This window comes from Polypterus senegalus, chromosome 4, assembly GCF_016835505.1.
Source record: "Polypterus senegalus isolate Bchr_013 chromosome 4, ASM1683550v1, whole genome shotgun sequence".
NCBI lineage: Eukaryota > Metazoa > Chordata > Cladistia > Polypteriformes > Polypteridae > Polypterus > Polypterus senegalus.
The window spans coordinates 247,921,191-247,948,993 of NC_053157.1; the positions used below are offsets into that span (position 1 = coordinate 247,921,191).

Genomic DNA, 27,803 nt, shown 5'->3' on the forward strand with positions numbered 1-27,803 from the left:
CTGGAGGATCACGAAGAAAGAATTTCAGTTTTTAAAGAGGAGGAGGAGTGTAAGGGAGTGACTGCTGCTATTAAAGTTGAGGATTTGAATGATTTCTCGATTGGTCTTGAACTTCAAAAGCATGAAACTGAGGATATTTTCAAACAAGATGCCTGTGAAGAATCTCCATCCAGTTTACAGCCCTGGTCCACTAATACGAGACAACTGGCTGCGCAGGAGAATTCTGCAGAGCTGAAATCAGAGTTATCGGAGTATGAAGAGAAAATGACCGAGGGAAATGGGAGAGAAGGAGAAGAGTCACCTGGAAGTGTTGGAATAAGTGAGTAATATGATCTATACTAATAAAAGGCAAAGCCCTCACTGACTGACTGACTGACTGACTTACTCTCTCACTGACTCACTCATCACTAATTCTGCAACTTCCCGTGTAGGTAGACGGCTGAAATTTGGCAGGCTTATTCCTTATAGCTTACTTACAAAAGTTAAGCAGGATTAATTTCAAAATTCTACACGTAACGGTCATAACAGTCGACAACGTCCGCCATGTTGAACTTTATTATTTATGGCTCCATCTTCACAAAATTTGGTAGACAGCTTCTCAACACTAACCGAAACCGATGTACATACTTATTTCGGTGGTATGACGCCACTGTCACCCGCCATATTGAACTTTCCAACGTCACTAATTCTCCAATTTCCCGTGTAGGTAGAAGGCTGAAATTTGGCAGGCTCATTCTTTACAGCTTACTTACAAAAGTTAAGCAGGTTTCATTTCGAAATTCTACGCATAACGGTCGACAACGTCCGCCATGTTAAACTTTCTTATTTATGGCCCCATCTTCACGAAATTTGGTAGGTGGCTTCCCTGTGCTAACCGAAACCAATGTACGTACTTATTTCGGTGGTATGACACCACTGTCAGCCGCCATATTGAACTTTCCAACGGTCTTTGTTACTTATGGGCCCATCTTCAAGAAATTTGGTACGCGGGTTCCCAACGCTAACTGAATCCTGCTTACGTACATATACCTGTATACGTCCATAGCCTGCAGCTCGGTCACCATGTGAGGTGGCCCAAGGCCTCCCATGTTGTTGGCTACCTGCCTATATAAGGCCGTTCTTTGCTCCGGTCTCTTCATTCCCTTTCTTGCTTCGCCACGGTATTCATGTCTCCCTGCTGATAACTACAGCCTTTTTATTTAATCCACGGCTTCTCCGCTGTTTTACTGTTCGTTTTTTATGATTGTAGTTATTATGTAGGTATTTTAGACTTACTTTGCATTGTTTAGGTACCCATTTCCTTTATCGTTACAACAGTATACCTCCATTAACATGTCTATTGAGGTGATCACCATCGATCAAAGAACTGTCACTTACTGAGTGGTTTCCATGCCCGGAGATGGCACTTACCTTTTCCATTCTCTTTGTTACATATTGCACGACCATATCAGGCTCACTCTTGATATCTGGAGGAACATTGTGTCTTATGTATTGAATGACTGGGGCAGGTTCAAGGTGTGGACTGATGACGGTACAGGAGATAATTAGTCTACACAGGAGCACTAGAAGAGTGAAATGCTTAAGCCCTTCACCTATGGTTCTGCATGTGAGTTGATGGCTGCTGCTGTATTGTTCGGTTGTCGCTTTCAAGTGTACCAAAATGGCCAAATATTTTACACCTTTTGACAACTGCCAATGCCTCTTAAACATCTTAGATTGACATGTGACGATTTTAGTAGTGGAAACTTTGATGTTTCTGAATGTTTAAACTCTCAAAAGCTGGATGTGAAGTTATCGATGAAACTGGTTGTGTGCTTACAGCGCTTGACAGATGCTGAATGTCACTTCAACACAAGTCCTGCAAATACAGTCGTAATTGAAACAAACCATGAAACTCAAACCGATTATGACAGCAGCAATCCAAGCTGTGAGACTGAGACAAGATTACTGTTCACATGGCCAACTGTATGTTACATGCTCAAGAGTAAGCTCAGCGCACAGCTTGGTCATATTACAACAAGGGCCGAACTGACAATGTGGTATACAAAGAGATCCTTAACAAATAATTATTGGTATTTGTTCCCTCAGTTTAAAAAGGTTTAATTTTCTTCTTACTATATATTTTAAGGCAGTACTTCACTGCTGCGAAGCGCGGGTATTTTGCTAGTTAAATATAAAAGAAGGAGAGCATTTATAAATTATAACAGTTAATGTTTTTAGAAGATTGAAATGAGAGTTGAAATCCCAGTTAATTGAACATGTATAAATATCACCTGCTTGGGTGCATGATGACAAACAATAGGCTACCTAATAAATGATAAATTAGACAAACTTTGGTGAAAAAGGAAAAAAGTGTTCAGCACATGACTTGAACATCATGAAGCTTTGACTGAAGCAGTGATGTATTTTAGGCCAACAGCGCATTCTGTTCAATGAGAATATCAAAAGTCATATGTTGTTAAAGACATGTATATTTCTTATATTGTGTGGTAGTTAAAGCAGAAATGTCCACACAACCCTTAAGAGAAAACCCAAATTCAGACACATTATTGGGTAGGAAGGCTCTGATCAGAGTCTTTAGACCTGATATTGATCTTCCATTCCATTAGGTTCTGTTGATATCAATAGTAATACTGTTTTATTTTTTTTAAATAATAAATGTAATTTTAGCCATACATAAACTTCACCTTCCATAATAAAGTGCTACAGCATACACAAAGAACATTTACCCATAATGCACACATGATGGAACAAAAACAAGCTGAACAAAACAAAAGGCATGTCTTAATCATACTCCACATTTCTAATCAGATAAAATGCTCAATTATATATTTGTAGCCGTCTACTACGACAAGAAGAAAACGAGACAGTCTTGGTGAACGCTTCAGGTTCTCATCTAAGAATATAAGCATCTCTGTCTTCCACAATGTGTGCTGCCATACTGAACAAACCCTCTCTGTCCCCACTCGTATAAGGAGGGCACAGGTTGGACGACGACTTTTATTGGTCCTCCAGAAAGCCAGTGGCCCAGCATCTCTTGTGGTATGAGGTTCACAGAGATAAAGATTCACCTCTGATACTGCTGACTGAAATATCGTTTTTATCTTTATTGACAGTTTCTTCATGCATTCTGCAGTTCTGTTGGTGGGGAGTTTCTTTGGATCTCTCAGCTGTCGTCTGGCACTAAGCAGTTTATGTGTTTGAGATTTGCAATCATTTTTGAAATACGTGTCCTTGTACCATTGTTTAATTTGGTGGAAAAAAGATCATTATGATAATAATATCTGTTAGAGAATCCGTGACTGTATAATGACTATTCACATTCAATGCTTATTATGCATAATTAGTATTGTTTAGGTCAAAAAACTAGGCTTGAACCATTCTACCCAACAAGCCAATAAGATGGCTGATTACAATTTCTAACTAATCGACGTCCAATTGATAACAATTTATATTTATTTACCAGCTCGGTAAAACTCTATCTCTTTCCTCCCATCTACTTACACATTCACTGAATGGCTAATCAAAGGGAATTTAGTCAAAATAGCTAATGCCTGGTTAATTAATTAAAGATATAAATCAGTCAACAAACACTCACTTGCAGATGGAATTGTGAATCTAAATGATCTTGAAAGTGACATCTTCCAGAACTGTAAGTGGCTGGTTGTCCAGGCTTGCAAATTCCACTATTTTTGCTATCACAGTAAGTCTTTGATGTTCTTGCTGTCAGTATTATAATTTTGAGTTTTCTAAGTGCTGCCATTATTGGAGGCCGAGTGAGAGTAGGCCACTGTGCTAGACTAAGCTTGCTGGTCGCCTCAGCCTTTGAGCAGCTCGTTCGTCACACCAGTCTCTTTTCTGTTAGCTTCTCAGATGCTAAATAAGGTTTGTATTATTGAGAGTGTTAGCAGAAAATCCTCCATGACTGACCTCTTTTTGCACAAATATTACAAACCACAAATTTGTTATCTCTTGTTGGAAGGCAATAAAACTGTTAGACTGGTGAGGACGTGTTTCTGTATTTTAGTAATGTGGAACATTGTCTTGCATGCTTTTTATCATTTAAGATCAGATGTTAAGATCAGCTAATTTTCAGATCATCGGACAAGTCATTTGGAGTGAAAATTGGCTGATTTTGATTAGTGATCGATTGATCAGATCAGGCCTGTCTTTCACATATTAGAGGAAGGTGGAGAAATTGAACAGACAGCACCAGAACATTTAAAGACCACACACAGAGTGGCCAGACCATAAATGGCACCTCAGTGTAAAGAATGAACTCCAACCAATGTGCCACTACTTTACTTGTACTGTTTCATTTATTTTAAAGGCGGGTAGTGGATAGGAATTTGGAAATCAAACCCTGAAGTTGCAGGTTCAAATTCAGTTATTGACACCATGAGACCTCGAGCAAGTCACGTGACCTGCCTTTGCTCCAGTTAGAAGAACAAGAGAAATGTAACCAATTGTGTCTCAAATGTTGTAAGTCGCGTTGGATTTAAGTGTCAGGAAAAAAAATAATTATAATGCAGGGGTCCTCGGGTTACAACGTTTCCACATACAACATTTTAAGTTTACAACGCTCACTCCCATAAAAACCTAAAAAAAATTGAGGTATGAGAAGGAATAAAGGTAAGGATTTTTTTACACTCATTTTTTCTGTTACTACAGTACAGTGTACAGTACAGTATATTTATGTCCTTTTTCCTTTTTCTGAGGCTTAGATTTTGTGTTTTTATGTTCTAGATTATGATTTTGCAAATGTGTTAAGATCGGTAAGTTACTTAGACTATAGTGTGTTTCGACTTACACCAAAATTCGGGTTTCATCACTGTTGTAAGAACAGAACTGTGTCATAACCTGAGGACCCCCTGTAATATTTAAAATGTTTGTGTTATTTCAGATTTACAGAAAAATGGCAGCTTCTTTCCACCTTTATTTGGTCAGCCCTCTTCTCAATACAATGAGAAAGGTATGAAGAAATCAGGAAGAGGATCAGAGATCCTGACAGCAGACTTTTTGCAGTGCAGTTCTCTCTCTGCTATTGGAGTAACACAGACAGAAGACATCAAAACTGATCGACAGCAAGTGGAGAAAGAAATCCAAATTCACACTGGAAAAAAATGTGTGGAATGTGGCAAACAATTCACACACAAAAGTGATCTTAGTAGGCATATGAAGATTCACACTGGAGAAAAACCTCATTGCTTCTGTGTAAGAACGACTTGCCACATTCTGAACAGCAATCTCCAGAACCACAGAAGAAGTAAAACAGGAGAAAAACCTCATTGTTGTCCAGAATGTGGTAAGTCGTTCCTAAGGAGAAGCTGTCTTCAGAGGCACAGAAGAATCCACACAGGAGAAAAACCTCATTGCTGTCCAGAATGTGGTAAGTCGTTCTCAGTGAGAAGCCATCTTCAGAGGCACAGAAGAGTCCACACAGGAGAAAAACCTCATTGCTGTTCAGAGTGTGGTAAGTCGTTCTTACAGAGAAGCCATCTTCAGAGGCACATAATAATCCACACAGGAGAAAACCTCATTGCTGTCCAGAATGTGGTAAGTCGTTTTCATTGAGAAACGATCTTCAGAGGCACAGAAGAATCCACACAGGACAAAAACCTTAGTGTTGTCCAGAATGTGGCAAATTTCTAACAAACGCAACTCTCAAAGGCACACAGAAATTGATACTGGAGATAATCCATATTGCTGTTCTCAATGTGGAAAAAGGTTTATCAACATTAACTGTTTTCGAGTATACACACAAACTCACATGCAAGAGAAAATGCAGTATGTATGTTTTGAATGTGACAAATGTGCAAACCAGAAATATCTTTATACACAGGCCAAAATCCATATTGAAGTAAAACCTTTTTGCTGATCTGAATGGGGAAACAATTTGATTTATTGATTTATACTCACTTAAGTGCCACATCAGACTTCATACTGGAGAGAAACCTTATTGTTCTCCTGACTGTGATAAGCAGTATTCACAAAAATACCCCTACAGAGTCACATCAGACTTCACACTGGAGAGAAACCTCACCAATGCTTGGAATATTGCAAACAATTCTCATGCCTTAGTTCTCTGTATAAGCATAGGAGAAGTCATACTGGACAGAAACCTTACTGTTGTAATGAATATGGATTGCTATTCTCATATAAAGTTGTCTTCACAAACATAAAATAATTTATTCTGGTAAGAAGCAAAGCTGTTCTGATTGTGGCATGCATTTCTCAGACAGCAGGACTCTTAAAGACCACATGAGAATTCACTTTGGAGGAAAACTCCATTGCTGTCCAGAATGTGACCTCTTCGCTGTTCTGAATGTTGAAAGTGGTCCTCCTGTATGAGCCATCATCAGCAACACGTATGATTTCATGAAGGACTCTGTACTGTCAAGATGTCAGCCATAGAGGAACTGATCATCTCTGCACCAGTGCTGTGACATAAGATAGTGAACAATACAAGCACCAGACAACAGAATGAGGTAGCAACAGAACTGTGTGGTGATAACAAATTCAACCACAGAACACAACTGCAAAAGTGCAATGTAATAATGAAAAATGGAGAAGTCAAATCAAATCCACAGTGTGGTGCCAACTACCAGGAGGTGCCTCTGACAACAAGGGGAATATTTTTATTTCGGAGCTTTGGAGATGGGGCCTTACCTGAGTTGCAATGAACTTGTACCATCTCTGGGATGTCATCTGATGGCGGACACCTGTGCTGAGTGCAGACAGCCGTTCTTAACCCTGATAATGAAGAAGTCATTTAGTGACGTCAGCTGACAGCCAATGCTGTCCAATCAGATACTGGGGAGGGACAGTCGAGGAGGACTGGAGACTAAAAAGAGAGCCGTCACATGACAGACCAATGTAGAGGGGCTTTATAAGACTTTTACACTAATTTAGGTTATCTTTTATAAATAAGAGTCTTTACAAACCAAACACATTTATTGGTTGTGTGTCAAGAGTGAGTCCAAAAGTGGGAATATAAGAAAACTTAAATACAAATAAAATATAACATTCAGAGTTCAAAGAGAAATGTTTAAGACCTGAAAAGGGAGTTACAACAGCATGTTATGGTTAGCACAGGGGACCACAGTTATGAAGAATACCAATTAATGTATAGAAGGAATATTATCTAAAATTATAATAATTTCATGAGAAATGGGACACCATAATGTATGCAGAACACAATGAAAATGAAATGAACTGATTTTAATGTCTGACATATAAGAAATCAAGGGAAGACAAAGCAGAAACACACAGGGATCTCTGCTGACCCAGCTGATAATTTGATAAATTGACCTAAAAATATAACAGATGTCACTTTGCTCCATGTCAGTATATCCTGGGGTGGTGTGTGAAGGACGCTCTATACTCTGAATGTGTTGGTTCAGGTTTCAGTTTGAGGACAGTACAGAAAAGGCAGGTACCAACTGATGACAACAGAAGAAAGCTGATTGGTGGAAAGAACTGTCAGCCACTCCTAAATGGACTGTTGAGGACAGCCGTGGCATTGAGACTTCAGAGTTCATGTGTTTTTGATTTCAAATCTGTGACCATGCACTGAATAAGTCTGTTATTTATCGGTTAGCATGTTCTGAAACTGTAATGTCATCACAAAGATCACACAAACACGTAATGTGACATTTGTGATCAATCACTTTTGTTGATTTTTATGTCACCATTCATCAGCCCTGTATAGAGTGCCACTTCCAGATCAGCAACCCCACTGCACCCCGTAGCACATGTGGAGTTTGGGACTGGAGCACAAAGTGGATGGCACTCTGAGAAGGACAGACTTGTAAGACGTGAACAAAGCCAGCTGCCCTCCCTGGTCTGTCTTCATTCAGAAGGACTCACCTGAGTGGTGGGATTGTTCTGCGGCGCTCCTGTTAGCCGACATTTCATCAGCTTGCTTTCTGCGTTTCATCAGATAACCAGCAGAGTTAATCAAAGATGAGCCAGGCCTGTTACAATGTGAATATTCTTGACATTTTGGTTCGCTTTAAATATTTTTTCTACTTCTTTACTTTGAGTTCTTTAAGGCCTTGTACATTAGAGATTATTAATACATGAGCATTTGGTGTTAATAATGAATTGACAATTAATAAACTGTTTTTATTGCTAAATTGTAAGTGTGGCCTGTTGCCATTTTGTCACTTTATCCTCCTTGACTGTGTTGTTAGGATGTGTTGCACTGTTGCCTCCCTAGAATTAAGTGCCACATCACCAACGCTCGGCCTCACACCCTTCATCACACGTGAGGCAGAATTCAAGATTGCTGATCCAACTGTTAATGTCATTCCCTGCTTTGCCAGTCCCTTGGCTGTGTGTGTATTGAGGTGTATGGCTGATCAAACCTCTCCTCAAGGAGTCTACAGCACCGGTCAGATGAAGAACTTGACGCTTTGTGTTTAGACATAAAACTGAAAATACCTCATGCTGGATATGCTGTAGACGAGTGAAAGGGAGTCCGGTGGGATAGACTGAGGTAATAACGTGAGGACAGTTAGACACATTCATAGTCATTTTATCTTTTAATATTTATTTATTTTTTATTTTTTGCCTTTGTTAAGCAAGCTACAATATTGTGCTGTTTGGTAGATAGATGTCTTCTCCCGAACGGTAACTTCATTACACACACACCCCTGCTTACCATCACCGTTTTCAAGAACACACGAGGCACATGGAGACTTGACTGTTTCCTTGTTTAATTTAGATCAGGGGTGTCCAACGTTGATTCTGGAGGGCCGCAGGTTTTCATTCTAAACATTTTCTTAATTAATGAAACATTTTTGCTGCCAATTAACTTTTTCCCCTTCATTTTAATTTATTTGCTATTTAAGACGCAGACCCCTTATCTGTTTCTTTTATTCCTTAATTCTCAACCAAACAGTAATGAAATACAAAATGACCCAACAGATGACCAGATAGCCTTTGCTGTCATACAGTATCAGAAAATAAAGAAAGATGAAGGTCTCGGTGACGCTGATCTGCTTTCTGCTGCGGTCAAATGAGAGCACAGCCATGAAATTAAATAACGAGTTCAATTAACAACAACATTCGGCTTCTAATTAAGAAACTGGTTGGAGTGAATCTGGTGGAAGTTTGATACGCCAACTGGTCAATCGTTGGTTCACTTTACATCTCATTTTTATTTGTTTGCTGTTCATGAAAAAATGAAGCAATTCAGAGGATTCTTCAATTAATAAATGCAATGGATGGGAAAAGAAGTCAGTTAACATCAGAAATTGGTTACTGATTAAGAACGTGTTAGGAAGGAAAACCTGCAGCCACTGCGGCCCTGTGGGGTCAGAGTTGGACACCCTGATTTAGATCAGGTATCAGCAAGAGTGAAAGGGAAAGGTCTACAGGACGGTAGTGAGACCAGCTATGTTATATGGGCAGGAGACGGTGGCACTGAATAGAAAGCAGGAGACAGAGCTGGAGGTGGCAGAGTTAAAGATGTTAAGATTTGCTTTGAGTGTGACGAAGATGGACAGGATTAAAAATGAGGACGTTAGAGGGTCAGCTCAGGTGGGATGATTGGTAGACAAAGGCAGAGAGGTGAGATTGTGTTGGTTTGGACATGTGCAGGCTAGACATGCAGGGTATACTGGGAGAAGGATGTTAAGGATAGAGCTGCCAGGTAAGGGGAGAAGAGGAAGGACTAAGAAAAGGTTTATGGATGTGGTGAGAGAGGACATGCAGGTGATGGACGTGACAGAGGAAGATGACAAGGACAGGAAGATATGGAAGAAGATGATCCTCTGTGCTGATCCTTAACAGAAGCAGCTGAAAGAAGAAGACAAAAAAGATATCTACCTGACAGCTGCACCTGACAATGTGACCTCAAACACCCTGGCAATTTGGAACAGGTAGTTTTAAGGTTTAAGTGAGGTCGGACTTTAGTGTCTTTTAGCCTTTTGCTTATATGTTTAATTTGCTGCATACTTCGTCCAGTAATATAAAAGAAAATGAAATATACTGGAGGAGTTGAATCGACACTTCAGTCTGGAACACAACATTAGATGTTTCCAGATCTACAGAATTACAGCTTGTCCATTTCTTACATGGCAAAGTTAGTGTGTTACATTAAATTCACACTAAAACGAGGCGTGTGTGTGACTGGGTCAGGCGGTGTGTGCTTGATAACGTGGACCTCGTCTATTGCACCTACTGAATCAATTTAGAACCCTAATAGTATAATTTAATCTTGTCTAAGTGTATATTTATTTGAAATCGATCTCTGTCTTGTCAGACAAGGTGAAATTTCAGACTATTACTGCTTAAATGAATAAGAAGCCTTTCAAACTGCCACTTCTGATTTTCCTCTGTCACCGGAGATCCCAACCTTTACCATTAATTATTTATTATGAGAAAATTCGGAATTTCCAGAATATCAGAAGAACAAGAAGAAGAAGGTGGTGAAGTTTAATGTCTAATGTGATGTCAAGTGACTCAGTAGAACACCAAACTCTCGTCAGTATGGCTGACATCTGACTGACCTGTGAGTCCTCGTGGATTGATTCAGAAATGATGGACCCCTTGAGTGACCAATGAAGGGTGGACACTCTACAGTAGTCCCATCTGTCACTCGCTCCTGTACATAGTCACTATTCCAGAGCTCCTGATACTTAGTCTATATAGTGCCTTTCAGCAGTGCTGCTCCAGCAGAACTTTAAACAGCTGACTTTCAATGACACTCGGGGGTCATGCGGTTGTGAATCAACATGGGACCCTTCTGGTCAGACAAGTATCTGTAGGTCTGAGGTGCCCCCTGTGGAAGAAATCAACTTATTAATTAAAAACAGAAACTTTTTCTCTACTAGGACAAGTCTGATAAAACCCCTTTGAGTCAGTAATCAGGCAGGAGGAAACTCGTCCATTGCATCTTTAACTTACTCCTCAGAAAATGCCGAAGGTGATGGATTCATCACAGTCTTTAAGAAGTCCGCAAAGCAATCCCAGTAATCACCAACACTTTTGGAGACAAAATCATCGACCACAAAAATATAATGTACACATTTAGAGACTACTATAAATCTTTATATTCTGCTCAGTTTAAAGAAAAGAATACACAATCTAATGCATTTCTGGATACATTACAGATACCACAAATAGACACTTTTAATGCGGAGGAACTCGATAAACCTCTGCCTTATCAGAATTACTAGATGCTATAAAGTCACTTCAAGGCGGAAAAGCAGCAGGCCCTGATGGCTACCCTGCAGAATTTTATAAGAAATTCTCAGCTCAGCTAGCTCCCCTCCTATTAGCAACATTTACAGATGCCAGAGACAATCAAACTCTTCCTCAAACTTTTCGCCAAGCACTAATCACCGTTTTTCCAAAACAAAATAAGGACTTATTACAATGTGCATCATACAGACCAATTTCACTTTTGAATAATGACGTTAAAATACTCTCAAAATCATAGCTAGAAGGATGGAGAAAGTGCTCCCTTCGGTAATATCACAAGACCAAACTGGATTTATCAAGGGCCAACACTTATCTTCAAATCTTCGACGCCTGTTTAATGTAATATACTCACCAACTAAATCAAACACCCCAGAAATATTATTATCATTGGATGCAAAAAAGCATTTGACATGATTGAATGGAAATACCTTTTTACTACATTGGAGAAGTTTGGGTTTGGCCCAACATTTGTGCATGGATCAAATTACTGTATACCAATCCAGAAGCTTCAGTTTGTATCAACAACATTTGTTCAGACTACTTTAAACTAGAACGTGGTACCAGACAAGGATGCCCTTGTCACCACTACTGTTTGCAATCACCATTGAACCACTGGCAATACATTGTCAAATACTGATCAGATAAAGGGGATTAGCAGAGAAGGACTGGAACAGAAAATTTCTCTTATGCAGATGATATGGTACTGTATATATCAGACCCATTAAAATTCTGTGCCTGCAGTCTTAACAGCACTCACAGAATTTCAAAAGATCTCTGGTCTCAGAATTAATCTGAATAAAAGTGTACTCTTTCCAGTGAATTCTCAAGCATATAATATTAGATTAGACACCCTACCTTTTATCATTGCAGAACAGTTTAAATACCTCGGGTAAACATCACAAGTAAACATAAAGCTCTTTATCAACAAAATTTCGCTGTCTGCATGGAAAAAATTAAACAAGACTTGCATAGATGGTCAACCCTTCATCTCACACTAGCTGGAAGAATTAACACTGTTAAGATGAATATTCTTCCTAAGCTCCTTTTTTTATTTCAAAACATTTAAGTATACATTAATAAATCTTTTTAAGCAATTAGATTCAACAATAACCTCATTTATTTGGAACTCAAAACATCCACGTATCAAAGAGCGACCCTACAAAGACAAAAGGCAGAAGGTGGCATGGCTCTACCTAACTTCCAGTTTTATTACTGGGCGGCAAATATACAGGCGATAAGAACCTGGACACAAATAGAAGAACATACACAGGCCTGATCCACAATAGAAGTAAAATCCTGCAGTACTTCTTTGTATTCCTGCTCTGTGCTCCAATAAACACACGTTATCGCAATATACTGATAACCCAATTGTGCTTCACTCACTTAGAATATGGAACCAATGTAGAAAGCATTTTAAGATGGAGAAGCTTTTATCTGTGGCACCTCTGCAGAGAACCACCTCTTTCAACCTTCACAAACATATGCAGTTTTAATATCTGGAAAAATTTGGGATTAACTTGCTTAGAGATCTTTATATAGACAACGTCTTTGCATCCTATGAACAATTACATTCCAAATTTAACATTCCAGCTACGCATTTCTTTCACTATCTTAAAATTAGGAACTTTGTTAAACAGAACCTTCCATATTTTCCTCATCTTGCACCCTCATCCTTGCTGGAAAAATCTTGCTCAAACTCCAGGACTCAATTGTCCAGGACACAATCTCTGCAATATATAAAATCATTTTACAGTCCCTCCCTTTCAAAGATCCAAGAGGACACTGGGAAAAAGATCTCTCAATTAATATATCAGAAAAGGAGTGGAAAGTAGCAATGCAGAGAATTCACTCGAGCTCCATATGCGCAAAGCATACAATTATACACACTTAAAATTATATATCGAGCACATCTGTCTCGACTAAAACTCTCAAAATGTTTCCAGGGCATGATCCAACCTGCGAACGTTGCAACCAAGTCCCAGCCTCACTGGGTCACATGTTCTGGGCCTGCACCAAATTAACATCATTCTGGACAAAATTTTTAATTACCTCTCAGACAGCCTTGGACTCACAATCCCTCCTAACCCATTAACAGCTGTGTTTGGGGTTCTTCCAGATGTGTTTAAAGTGGAGAAGGACAAACAAATTGTGATTGCATTCACTACACTTTTGGCACGCAGACTTATTCTGCTAAACTGGAAGAATCCAAACTCTCCTCTTTTAAGTCAGTGGGAAACTGATGTCTTATACTATTTGAAATTGGAAAAAATCAAATACTCAGTTAGAGGATCTGTACAGATTTTTTTCAAAACATGGCAGGATCTAATCAGTAATATTTTAAAATAAGCTCTTAAAGCACAGATGAAGCAATTATTTCTGTATTTCTTTTTCTTCTCCGTTCATCTCTATTGGCTTATCAAACTTATCAATTTAGGTATGTTTACAAGCCTTAAAATTTAATCAGTTTGCCTTGCTCTCTCTCTCAGGGGTAGAGGTCGATTTGTTCTCAATTCTACTTTTTGTAAAAATTGAAAAGAAAGACGAAGAGCAGCTTAGCTGTCAGCCAAACCAACAAGCTGGATAGACTCCAAGGTCTCTTCTGGTCTGCCAGTTTCTGATGTTCTTAAAGAATATTCCATAACCCTTTATAAATATGAACCTTACAACTGTGGGAATTCTTCTTCAGATGGCCTGTAAAGTATTAAGAACAAGTCACGCTGATGAAAATGTCTAAGGAAATCCATGGACAAAATGTAAATTTCCACAAGCCTAAGGTTTCCTGCAACATTGGATTATCCTATTAAAAGTAATGTTTTTATTTTGATGAATGTGATGATTTCTCAGCTGTCTATTTTATAATAATACTCCTTTAAATATCGCTGCATTTCCCACCCACAAGGAGTTTGCTTGTGTTCAGATTTCACATCTTGATGCCACAGAAAGCTGTGCAGCACACACTATGTCATCTGAGGAGAAAACAGAATCCTTCAAAATCTCAAATTCAACTTCCATCTCAATGTTGTTAGTTCACAGAATGTTTCACTTGATCATAAAAAATGAGAAACCGCTTGTTAACTCCAAATAAGACATTTTCTTCACTGCAGTTATTTTATTCACAGCAACATCCACCACTCGTCATCCAGCAATATTTACTGATACATCAAAATGAGCGGCACTGTTACAATAACTCTTAGAGCATCAAAGTAACACTTCAACGTGTGCAGATATAGAAACCATGGAGCAGCCTGGCTGTTTAAAGTGCTCATCTACTGCTGCACATTCTCTGTTCAGGTTTCTATTCCTTTATCTGTTAAATGGCAATATGTTCAGTACGTCACAGAGTTCAGACTATTAAATGAAGTACCTCAGTCTCTACCACCAACACATCACGTTTTCTTCATATACGTATCTGGAATTTCACTGATTGATAAAAACTCCTTCTCACAATCTGAAGTCGGCCATCTTGATCTATCTGCACTACACAGAGTGCACTGAGCTTCATTTCTCTTCTCGCCTTTCAACAACATTTCTTTGGCTTTCTCTTTTAGATCATCCTAACCATCCAATGGCTTCATTATAAAGTCTTGAGGTTCTTCTTCCAGGGTTATCTTTGGGTATTTTCAGGGTTTTTTTCTTGTTTAAGGTCTCCACTCCATCACCGTCACCTTCACCCTAAACACAAATTGTATTTATAAGTTTGATATTGCATTCACAAAAAGGTACTAAATGTAAATTAATTTTCATAAAACAGAACACTGTATGCTGAAGACAGGCAGTGTGGCATAGTGAATAAGGCTTTGGAGTGTTCAAATCCTGTTAGTAACACCACTGTGTGACCTGAGCAAGTCACGTCACCTACCTGAGCTGAAAATGGAAAAACATAAAAGTAACGGAGCCAATTGTACCTCAGATGTATAAATAGATAAATATGACCTATATATATGGGAACTCTTTGTTTATTTCAGTGAAGTCAATCTACTGCACACCTTTAGAAATGAGAGGTTCTCCTTTTTAGAGAGTGCAAACTGTTTCTTCTTAACTGAGGTTTTCTCTTTGACGGCTTTTTGCATTTCATTGAAAGTTAAAGTAGCATCTGCCAAAATAGGTAGCTTTCTTATTAATCTTTCAGCATTGTGTAAAATCTTCTTCTTTCAGCTGATCCCATTAGGGTTTGCCAAAGTGGATCATTTTCTTCCATATCTTCCTCTTCTCGTCACACTCATCACCTGCATGTCTTCTTTCACCACATCCATAAAGCGGATCCTGATGTAATCCCACCTCCACTTTGAATGCATCCGTCACTCCTACCGCAGACCTCACCACTGTCACACTTCCCTCGTTCATATCCTGTACAACTCTTACGTACTTCTCTGACACTCCCGACTTCCTCATACAATACCACAGCTCCGCTCGAGACACCCTGTCATATGCTTTCTCCAGGTCCACAAAGACGCAATGCAATTCCTTCTGGCCTTCACTAAAGTTCTCCAAGAAGAATAATATCTATGCTAAGTAAATGAAGCGCAATCAAAAAACAGAAAACAGCACTCACAGAAAACTCTAAGATTTGCAATTAATTTAGTCATACAACAGCAGCATGGCTTACCGATATGAGGAGTTTTTTAGCATGTCCACCATCTTGTTTTTCAACTCAAAGAGTTTCAGATACAAGATGGAGATCACACAGATCTCCAAGATACTGAGAAAGAATAAACATCTGCCATCTGAGTCTGCAGAAGGGAAGGAGCTCCAGTATAAAAAGTGTGAGTCCAATTCCGATGCCAGTCTGAAATATGCAGATACCCCTGAAGGATACACTAGAGGGTGGGGGGGTTGTTTTTTCATTGAAAGAGTGTGCCGGCCTACTTGGGACAGTCTGTACAGACCACCATTGAATAAAAGAACTGGCCATCTGCAATGGAGAACTGGACACGGCATTGTGGGGCTCATTCTGTGTTGTCTTTAATTAACCCGACGTCTCAGAGACGAGTCCTTTGTGGCAGCAGAGACAGACTGAGCTTCTCTGTTTTCTTTACTGTTTTAGGGTTCAACCTCTTTTATCTGTACTTGAAAGTGGTTTTAGCAGTTTGTGTGTATTTAAATGATCAGGTTTTTATCTATGGTTTTGCTAACTTGAGAGCAATAAAGAATGTTAGCAGGTATGGCATTACCATATTTTTTGTGGTATTCTCCATTCATGTTTTAATTATGTGTAATTTAACATTGTAATTTAACATGTAATTTAACTTTTTATTTTTATTATGAAACTAGCTGTGGTAAACATCTATGATGAGTTTAATTCTAAGAAATCAGTGTAGATCTCAGTGTAAATGTTTGCAGTGCACCATCTGTTGGAATGTGTTTTGAAATGCATGTAATAATAAAATTCATTGCAGTTGTCATTCCAAAAAATGGCGTATCCCAAATATTTTTAGAATTACAATGAATTAATACAAATGTTTGTGATGTGCCATCTGTTACATTGACAAATGTAATGTATATGTTTGTGCTATATACCATTTTATTTCCAGAGCTAAAGCACAACAGACTCCCTCAGGTCTGGACCAGCAGTTGTTGGCCAGCTGGGAGGTTTACAGACCGGTATGGTGCCCACTAATCACGCTCACACTAACACACATTCTGTCATAAAACTGCTGGCTGATATCAATGGTGATGTCTGGTGCTGCTGCTCTGTAACTGGATGATATTGTTCAGCATGGGAGTCGTAAAAGCAGTGCTAATGTTTGTGAGGCACCATCTGTTGAAAAAACAGAGACAAAGTGACTGGACAGATACAAAGGCAGACACACAGACACTTGTCTTTTTACTAAAGAGGATTAATCATAAACAAGGAGTCCTAATATCTTCAGAACACAGAAAACCTGAGATAGATCATCAGAATTTACAAATCAAAAGTTACCAAATGAACAGATTTAACAAATAATGGTTGTCCTTATGTTTATTCCATCTAATTTTAATTAATAAGGAATTAAAATTTTACAAACTGTTAAGCATTAATATGCCATTTATCTCTGTGAATATAACACCAAATCATAATTAACAAAAGATTAATTTAAAGTAAACATCCTTTAACATAGGGCGGCACGGGTGCACTGCTGCCTCACAGTTAGGAGACCTGAGTTTGCTTCCCGAGTCCTCCCTGCAAGAAGTTTGCTTGTTCTCCCCATGTCTGCATGAGTTTCCTCCGGGTACTCTGGTATCCTCTCACAGTCCTAAGACATGCAGGTTAGGTGCATTGGAGATTGTGAATTGTCCCTAGTGTGTGCTTGGTGTGAGGGTGTGTGTGCGTCCTGCGGTGGGCAGGCACCCTGCCCGGGGTTTGTTTCCTGCCTTGCACCCTATGTTGTCTGGGATTGGCTCCAGCAGACCTCCGTGACCCTATAGTTAGGATTTAGCGGGTTGAATAATGGATGGATGGATTCTTTTACATAATTAACTATTATAAAACTGAATTGTCCTTCAAGGTAATGTCAATATTCTGAATATTTTTTTAGATCTCACCAAACACTTCACATCCTAACTTTTCCTGTGTTTAATATGGAGAGAGGCCACAAGAGGGAGCAGTTTGGCTCCAGAAGAATCAGCTGATGTCACAGTCCTGAAAGTCCTAGGAATGTCACAAAGGTGCAAGTCACATGACCATCGTCTGAGTTGACAGCACATGATGAGGGCCACAGGAGCTAACATGGAGTCGATTATCAATGACTGGTGATGTGTCCAATGTGCTAATTGACTTTTAAATTACATTTTGTCCCGAATGTGCCCACCTGCTTACCTGCCCACACTGCTGACTGACATTTCCATTTCAATAATCCTGAGCTCTAAAAGCCCCCAAGGTCAGCAGGAGACGACCTCAACCAACACAAACATCAGATGACAGGACAACATGGCTCTCAGCCTGCAGAGTTTGAACGACTTCCAGTGTGCAGCTGTGACGAGGACCTGAGTGACTAGACAGACCAGTGGCTTTATGAGGTCACACAGTGGGGACTGAAGCAATGGCCAAGGTGACAGGAGAGAGAAGAGGGAAGCAGGGTTTATGTCAGCAGTGAAGAGCTCATTGGGTAACAACCTGCTTAAAGAATCACACGTCAGTCACACATCGAGATACGGATTTGATCAACGAGGAATACAATCTGTGATCACAGGACGGCCATCAGCGTGTGGCGAGTCAAAGAGGAGAAAATCAGGATGGAGGAACAAAACTCACAAACACACAAGTGACACACTCTTCTGACTCACTCTGTCTCAGGTAATTCATCTCACCCTTAATCCCCCTGATTCTCTTCTCTATCATCCTCACCCCTCACTCTTTTCTCACCTTCTCCTCTTCCTTTTAACCCCTCAGGTTCCGTAAAGATGACAGATTTAGAAGTTATAGTCGCCATCTGCTGGTGAGGCCTGTAATACACAGCGGGTTTGTCAGCCTGGGCATTCATTGGCTTCTTCACACAAACTGATGTCAGGTGACCCGCTCCTTGAGGGGTCCTGAAGGAATTGTAAATTAATCCTGGGAATTTTTGTGTCAGTGGAAAGATAGAAGTGTCTTCAAGTGTAAAATCTGATTTTCACTTTGATCACTGACAGTGAAGGTGAAGTCAGTCAGCTGACTCATCTCCTTGAGGTTGGGTGACAGTGGGAACAGCAAGGAGGAGGTGCAGTTTAATGTCTAACGTGACACCAAGTGACTCAGTAAAACACCAAACTCCATCAGTATGGCCGATATGTGACTGAGCGGTGAGTCCTCGTCTTGAGTAACTAATAGAGGGGCAGAAAATGTCTTTTGAGAGGCCAGCACTCCAGTCACTTCTGTCACTCTGTGCTCCTAATTAGTCACTGGAATGAGGCTCTTAATACTAAGACAGTCATGTGGTCCTGCTGGAGCAATGCTACTGAAAGGCGCTATATAGAATGACTGAGCAGGTGACATTCAGCGACACTCAGAGGCCAAAGCAGTTCGGACGTCAGCCTGCAGGAAATGTGGCTGTGACTCAACAGTGATCCCTGCTGGTCAGTCTGGTAGGTCTGAGGTGTCACCACCCATCACTACAACACAAACACCTGTACAGTGACACTGAACAACATCATTTACCTTCGTTCCCACGTTTGAGTCGTGCTGTAAATTCTTACTGTAAATATAATTGACAAATAATTCAGCGAACGAACTTGTGAAGAAGGTGGAGCTGGAGTATTACGTCACTTCATTAACGAAAATGCCGTGATGGGGGGACGGGGGTGGTGTTGGGGTTGACGGAGAGCTGAAGGCAGATGACAGAGATAGGAGAACGGATATCAGCGAACTGAGAGCAGACGGTGGTGGAAGGAGGGAGGAGGGGTGACGGGGGATTCCTCGCAGGGAGGAGGAATATTTTGTTGAAGGTAGTAGGAATGATGGAGTTTTCTCTGAGGGAGGAGGATGTCCTAAAATTGACACCGTACACCTGATTGGCTACTCAAACCCATTAATAATGGTGACAATGACAGTCGCACTCGCCCCGCATTCTCATCAAGAAATTCACTCACAGAGGTGCTACCCTCCACCCCCACCTATAGTGTAAAAATAATTTTGACCTTAAACTGCAAACACAAAGACACCTGAGTGTGTGGGGACATCAAGTGACCGGTGGAGGGTACTGGTCATTCGTCACATGGTGTCGGATGGCAGATTGTTACAATGGAATTACGACTAAGATAAAACCCTGGGTGGAGCAGCTCAGTGAAGGAGGTATTGAACCTGTGCAGGAGGGTCATTGTGTGTGAGACACTATAAAATGACAGAGAGCCAGCAGGCCAGTCCAGATACACACCTATTCTGGGGCTGTAGGGGGCGCTGATTACAGTCTGCTTCATATTGTAACGCACAGAGTACTGGGATTGAGACAACCGTAAACACCAGGACTTGTCATTGTTTCCAAGGCCACACTCCTCGCCCCATCCTTTCCTGCTCAGTCCTTTATATGCGACTCCAATCTCCATGAAGTCTCCACTGCACTTCACCTCCCAGTAACAGCGAGTCCCAGTCAAAGCCTCTCTGCACAGAAGTTGGGCACATCGGTCAAATCTGTCAGGATGATCAGGATATTCAGCCTCTGTCCTCTCACGTGTCACCTTCTTGTTCCCTTCGGTCAGACGGATCTCTCTGTGTGCCGTGTTGATGTCTGGTGTGAGGGGACAGAAGTCTGAAAGGAGAGAAAAGAAAATGAATTGAGGAAATCTGGGAGTGTGTTACGGGACTGGGGGGTGGAGCACAACACAGATAAAAATCAATCAGCACCTGCGCTGTCAAGACACTAATAGTAAAGAGCTCATCTGATTGGACTGAATCTGTGAGAATTAGATTAGCAAATGACGACAACAAACAACAAAGTGACATTCAGGCAAGTCAGACATTCATAAGTCGTCTCAGTTGTCAGTGAAATCTCAACCTTTCTGGATATTCCATGGACAATTATAAGTGGTATTAGTGGAAAGTGTAAGCGTTTAAGAACAGCAACTCGGCCATAAAGCATATTACTATGTAAAGTCTTAGTATGGGGTCAATGGCTGCTGTAAGGTGCATTGTGGGTAAATGTCACCAACACTCAGCTGATTCCAAAGCTGAAGAGTTCCAAACTTCTATAGGTATTAATTTAAGCACAAAAACTTCATGGAATGGGTTTCTATGGCCGAGCAGGTACATGCAAGCCTCACATCACCAAGTTCAATGCCAGGCAGCAGATGGAGTAGTAAAATCACACTGGCCACTGTGCCAAATGTGAAGCTTCGTTGAGGACGAATAATTGTGTGGGGGTACTTTCATTTTTATGCTTCAGCATACCAAGACATTTTGGACAATGTCACCCTTACAATTATGTGGAAACAGTTTGGGGAAAGCCCTTTTTTATTCCAGCATGATTGTGCCCCAATGCACAAACCAAGGTCTTTAAAGACTTGGTGGGATGTGTTCAATGTGGAAGAACTTGAGTGATCCGCACAAAGCCCTGACCTCAGCCCCACTAAACTAAGCCTTCTCATCCAACATCAGTGCCTGACCTCATAAATGTTCTACAGAATGAATGGGCACAAATTGCTACAGAAACACTCCAAAATCTTTTGGAAAGACTTCCAAGAACAGTGGAAGCTGTTAGAGGTACAAAGGGGTGATCAACTCCATATTAAAGTCTATGGACTTGAATGCCATGTCAATAAAGTTTCTGTTGGTGTAACATCATTTTAATAAAAGTCACAAATCAGAATATTATATTTTTAACATGCATTATCTATCTATCTATCTATCTATCTATCTATCTATCTATCTATCTATCTATCTATCTATCTATCTATCTATCTATCTATCTATCTATCTATCTATCTATCTATCTATGTTGCAGTGCCTTTCCCATCAGTCATTTTCTCTCTCTTTCTTTGTTTAGTGTGTTTTCTTCTTCTTTTTCTTTTACTTCATTTTGTTGTTCCCGTTAGGGGACACAACAGCAGATCATCTTCTTCCATATCTTTCTGTCCTCTTTATCTTGCTCTGTCACCTCCATCACTTGCATGTCTTCTCTCACCACATCTATAAATCTTCTCTTTGGATTTCCTCTTTGCCTCTTCCCTGGTAGCTCTATCCTTAGAATCTTCTCCCAATATACTAAGCATCTCTCCTCTGCATTTGTCCAAACCAACACAATCTCGTCTCTCTGACTGTCTCCCAACCATGCAACCTGGGCTGACCCTCTAATGTACACATTTCTAATCGTATCCATCCTCATCACACCCAATTCAAATCTTAGCATCTTTAACTCTGCCACCTCCAGCTCTGTCTCTTGATTTCTGGTCAGTGCCACCATTCTCCAACCCATATAGCCTTCATTCATCTCCTTTCTAGAGCAGACCTCCACCTCTCCAGGGTATCCTCAACCTGCTCTCTACTCTCGCTAAATATCACAATGTCATCAGCAAAGATCATAGTCCACGTGGACTCCTGTCTAATCTTGTCTGTCAACTATCCATCACGATTGCAAATAAGAAAAGGCTCAGAGCTGATCCCTGATGTAATCCCACCTCCAACTTGAATGCATCTGTCACTCCTACTGCAGACCTCACCACGGTCACACTTCCCTCGTACAAATCCTGTAAAACTTTTGCATACTTCTCTGCCACTCCCAACTTCCTCATAAAATATCACAGCTCCTCTTGAGGCACCGTGTCATGTGCTTTCTCCAGGTGCACAAAGACAGAATGTAACTCCTGTTGTCCTTCTCTATACTTCTCCATCAACAGCGTCATAGCAAACATCGCATCTGTGGTGCTCTTACTTGGCATGAAACCATACTGCTGCTCACTAATCATCACCTCACTTCTTTACCTAGCTTCCACTACTCATTCCCATAACCATGCTGTGGCTCACCAATTTAATTCCCCTGTAATTTCCACAGTCCTGTATCCCCTTTATTCTTATATCAGCACCAGTACACTTCTCCACTTCTCTCACTTTCCAAGATTCCATTAAACAATCTGATTTAAAACTCCACTGCCATCTCTCCAAAACACCTCCATGCTTCCACAGGTATGTCATCTGCACCATCAGCCTTTCCATTCTTCATCCTAATCATAGCTGTCCTTTCTTCCTCCTTGCTAATCAGTTGCACTTCCTGATTCACCTGATCTCCACATCATCCAATCTCTTCTCTCTCTCATTCTCTTCATTTATCAGCCTCTCAAAGTACTCTTTCCATTTTCTCAACAGACTCTCCTCGCTTGTGAGTATGTTTTATTACCTTAACCTGCTGCACATCTTTCCCAGCTCAGCCCCTCTGTGTAGCCCACCGGTACTTTTCTCCCTCCTTAGTGTCCAACCTCTCATACAGCTCATCATACGCTTTTTCTTTAGCCTTCGCCACCTCTCTCTTCACCTTGCGCCTTATCTTCTTGTACTCTTTTCTGCTTTCCGCATCTCTCTGACTATCCCACTTCTTCTTTGCTATCGTCTTCCTCTGTATACTCTCCTGCATTTCCCTATTCCACCATCAGGTTTCTTTTTCCTCCTTTCTTTTTCCAGATGTCATGCCAAGCACCCTTCTTGCTGTCACCTTTACTACATCTTACTACATATATATATATATATATACCCTTTGGGGTGTGAGCAGCTGTTGCTGGGGATGCCAGAATCCATTGAGGAAGAAAAATGAAAAACATTATTTGTACAAAATCTTAATTTATTTATCCATTCCTAAATAATTAAATGGGCAGGCTATTTCGTATCGGTGCAGTACGCTGCTTGTTAAAACTGATGACTTCCACTCTTACGTTCACTTAGTGCTGCGTGGGTATTATGAACTATCGTATCTGTTCAAGTTCTATTTAAATTTTAAATATAAGTAATTTTTATTTAGTCGACAGAAATATCTTTGGTAGGAATGTAAGTTAAATTTAGTCATCATTGCATACATTTTTCTTCACGACAGAAATTTAAAGACTAAATTCAACTTAAATTCCTACCAAAGATATTTCTGCCTACTAAATAGAACCTACTTATATCCAAATCGAACTTGAAAAGATATATATTTTTTTAATCTAATCACACATTTTAGATTGACTTGACATGCACTACATCGAGCCCCGTGCTCTCACCTGCCAGCCTCAATAAGTCACCGTCGCTTCGCTCTTACTTTTTTACCGTTCATTTAATCATGGCTAGTCACGAAAAAATTAGAAAATGGAAGGAGGATTACACTGAGTATGGCTTTACCAAAACAATTATTGATGGCGAATAAAGTATCCATTATTCATAAAGCTTCAATTGGTGATCTGTTTTTCTGCATTAACCTCATATTTTTTCATACTTCTACTCAAAACCAAGAGGGTGCGAAATCGACATCGTCTGTCACAGGGGGTGCGAGTGCAAAATGAATCCAATCAATGGGTCTGAATACGGTGACGTTGCCGTACGCCTGCTAGAGGGCCCTACTAACACCAACTCAAAATCTGATTAATAGACATTTATTCTGTGTTAAAGTGCCTGCAGAACAGATTGTGAAGGCCTCTCTGCCTGGCAACAAATGATGGCTGAAATGTGATTGGTTAAATGCTTTAATACGAAAATACATGCCTGGAAGCAGCACAACCATCGGAAAAGCTATGAAAGGAAGCGGACAGACTATTTGCAATTATTTAATAAGTATTCATGGACATAATATAATTAACATCAGTGTGTGATTCAGATATTTTTACTTATGAATATGCTAAGCACAGTCCTTGACCCGCAAATATTTACCTTATGTGGGCAGGCACTCAATTACGTGGGAGGCGTGATGATGCGAGACACAACTCCGCCTCCCACGGCCATCGAGCTGCAGTCTATTACAGTATATGGATGAAAATAGGTTCCAGTTATGACCATTACATGTAGAATTTCAAAATGAAACCTGACCAACTTTTGTAAGTAAGCTGTAATGAATGAGCCTGCCAAATTTCAGCCTTCTACCTAAACGGGAATTTGGAGAATTAGTGATGAGTCAGTCAGTCAGTTAATGAGGGCTTTGCCTTTTATTGGTATAGATATTAATAAAGAAAGCCTGTGAAAAAGTAAGTACACCCGATTGGAATTTTTTTTGTTAATATTTTTGGACACATCAAGACTTGGGTTCAACAGACAGCTTTGGGGCTTCATTTCCAGAATCTCACTTTCCCATAATGCACCAGTAACAGGACCCACCCCACAATGTCAGCTTCTTAGTGACACCTCATTCAAACTTTCATGTCATATGCCTGCCCTGGTATGTTAAAATGAAATGATTTCTGTTCTGACAATTCATTTAATCAAAGCACAAACTCACATTTTAAAAAGTCATCTCTGCTCTGAGGTTCAGGAGGCCGGAGGACAAAAATTGGAGCTTCATGACCTGAAAATAAAAAGAAAAGAGAATGGCAGAAACTGTGAAGACAGCATTGTGTGATGTTGGTTACATTATTATACACATATTACAAATGTGCTGCAGTTAAAATCAAACATATATAAAGTATCTAAGAAATGAGGCATAATGTCGATTAGAATATCCTGTCACGCGTGCACTTGGCAGACAATACAAAGGTTTATCTGATTGTAATTCCATCACAAGTTGACGGGTGGCACTGTTGCCTAATTCTTCTACTCCTTCCTCCCCTACAGATCAGATAACCGGCAGTCCCAATGATGTCACTTCTAGCCCACGGACCCCATTTGCCCCCCGTTACTGTCTGGCTTATTCTTAAAGTGCATCACCACCATTTTATGCTATTTTGTTGTGAAGATGACTTCTCTCTGAAGAGACCTCATTGTCTGACCAACTGTTTCTCTGCTTTATCCAATAATTATATGGGGTTCACCTGTTCAGTTGTCCTAAATCTTTATCTTCTCTTGTCTTCTGTTTTCCTCTTCATATTGAAAATAAGTATGCAGTGAATCAGAAAGTATTCTGACCCCTTCACTTTTTTAATTTGCCATTTTTTGTTAAGCAATTTACACTCAGTAGCCCATAATGACAAAGTGAGCACAAGTTCTCAAAAAGGTTTTCATATTTATTAGAAATCAAAAAAAGAAACTTCTCTTTCCAGGAAGTATTCAGACCCTTAATTTGCTATTTTGATGAAATCTCTTGGGCAGTCTTCATGACTAAGTGTCTCTAAAAGTTTTATACACCTGGATTTGGCCAATTGATTGCATTCTTCATGGCAGGTCCTCTTAGGCTCTATTAGATTGGAAGAGATGCGTCTTTGAACTGCCATCTTCAGATCTCTCCATACATGCACTATGCGTCTGAGTCTTGGCCACTCAAGGACCCTCAGAGACTTGTCACAAAGCTACTGCAGAGTTGTCTTGGCTGTAGGCTTCAGGTCATTGAACTGTCACCCAAGTCAGATTTGCTTAATCTTTCCCTCATTTCTGACTGGTCTCCCAGTCCCCCTCATGTGCCACCATGTTCACTGTAGAAATGATATTAATTCGGTGATGAGCAGTGCCTGGTCCTCTCCAGACATCCTGTTTGGACTTCTGTCTAAAGAGATTAACTTGTGTTTCACCAGATCAAGGAATCTTTGTCTTTATACCCTCAGGTTGCCATTTGCTTTCTCCTCGAGAGTATCTTCTGTCTGTCCGCTCTACCATTAACGCTTGATTTGTTGAGGTGGCAATCCTTCTTACAGTTTCTCCTACCTCAGCAGAGGAGTTCTGAAGTTCTGTTGTAGTGACCATGAGGTTCTTGGTCACCTTTGCCAAGACCCTTTTTGCCCAGATATTCCAACTAGCCATCTCTAGAATGTGTCCTGCTGGTTTCAAACTTTTTCAATTTCCCAATTCTTGAGGCTGCTGTGCTCCTGGGAACACTCAAAGCTAATTAAGCTCCGCCTCTTCTGGGACACCACTATAAAATGTCATCAGAAGTGGGTGTTCATTAAGAAGACGGAGCTCCGACTCACAAGTGACTTTAACTTGACAGCCTTTGATTACAGCAGACGTCATCATTGTGCTCCATCTTTGTGTTTTTTATTTCATCTTCATCATTAAATGGGGTATTTCAGGATGGTACCCCGACTCTTTGTGCCCACTCTCTCTTCTTATTTTCAGAATACACACATACAGCACATATCTTTTATGGTGGACGGCCAGGACGGACCCTGTGCACTTGGCTGCTTGGACTTAGTTTGTGTTTAAACAAATTGGTAACTTTATGTATAAACATATGTAATTCTTAATTTGTGAAGTGTGTTTTACCTTTGAATGTGTCACTGTGCTCAAATGTACAAGTGCTTAGATTTCTAACACAGCCTTCCAATTTGCTTATCTTCTCCACCAAGGTATGTGAACTAAAATGCTTTTGGTCCCTAAAATCTTTTTAAATGTCGGTGGGAGACACGACTTCTGAGCAAAAAACAGCAGGCATATAAAACACGAGAGCCCAGGGGGAGCACAACTAAAAATGGATGAATGTGAACTTTTAACGTGGACTCCATCCTGCAGAATGTAATGGACACAGAAGACAGCAGGAGCAGATTGAGATGTTCTGATGTTATAATGCACTGACGCTGAGCTCAATTTGATTCTATTAATTTCTTCTTGTTCTCAACTAAACAATTCATTTGTGCGTTGACCCAGCTAAGCCATTTTAAACACATTTCTGTTTATTAATCTTAAGTTGAGAAAAGCAAAGGAAATAAAAAAATCCCAATGTCAAATGAAAAAATGCAGATTTTTAAGAGAGTATATGGAAAGAAATATAATATTTCAAAGTAAAATTAGAAAACATCTGATTTAAAGCAGCTGTTTATTTTGAGAGTCTGTTTTAACTCAGCTAGTCACGGTGAAAGGCGCTATATAGAGAAAAATCCAAAAACTGATATTTAGTGTTAAAGAGCAAGTCGTCTTCATGCATCTCACCTCTTAATGTCCTCTTATTGTCACTCTGATCCTCCTCATGGACTTCAATAACAAACACAATGTCACCAGACCCTCACACTTACCTGATGGAGTCCATGTCATGATCTCACACTGGCTGATCTTCTCCAGACTCTTTGTCAGACCTGACAGCTCCTTTCTCAGGTCCTCAGATGAGAAA

General features: G+C 40.2%; 2 protein-coding genes across 2 annotated transcripts; one reads left to right on the forward strand and one right to left on the reverse strand.

The window, feature by feature from the left end:
• Nucleotides 1-18,692, forward strand: LOC120529013 (zinc finger protein 665-like). Its single transcript, XM_039753073.1, has 3 exons — nt 1-319; nt 4,904-5,339; nt 18,581-18,692. The coding sequence occupies exons 1-3, from the start codon at nt 265-267 to the stop codon at nt 18,690-18,692; spliced, it is 603 nt and encodes a 200-aa protein (XP_039609007.1). The 5' UTR covers nt 1-264.
• LOC120528405 (tripartite motif-containing protein 16-like) lies at nt 17,715-27,803 on the reverse strand. Its single transcript, XM_039752563.1, has 3 exons — nt 27,709-27,803; nt 25,050-25,115; nt 17,715-20,411 (listed from the first exon to the last, which is right to left on the reverse strand). The coding sequence occupies exons 1-3, from the start codon at nt 27,725-27,727 to the stop codon at nt 19,870-19,872; spliced, it is 627 nt and encodes a 208-aa protein (XP_039608497.1). The 5' UTR covers nt 27,728-27,803; the 3' UTR covers nt 17,715-19,869.

What these genes read in the sequence shown, in the direction of transcription:
- LOC120529013 (XM_039753073.1), top strand. Translation starts at nt 265, where the DNA reads ATGACCGAGGGAAATGGGAGAGAAGGAGAAGAGTCACCTGGAAGTGTT. An exon ending in ACCTGGAAGTGTTGGAATAA is followed by an intron (nt 320 to 4,903) that starts GTGAGTAATATG and finishes GTGTTATTTCAG; the next exon opens with ATTTACAGAAAAATGGCAGC. An exon ending in AGGAGAAGCTGTCTTCAGAG is followed by an intron (nt 5,340 to 18,580) that starts GCACAGAAGAAT and finishes TTAACCCCTCAG; the next exon opens with GTTCCGTAAAGATGACAGAT.
- LOC120528405 (XM_039752563.1), bottom strand. An exon ending in CAGAGATGACTTTTTAAAAT is followed by an intron (nt 20,412 to 25,049) that starts GTGAGTTTGTGC and finishes CTCTCCTTTCAG; the next exon opens with ACTTCTGTCCCCTCACACCA.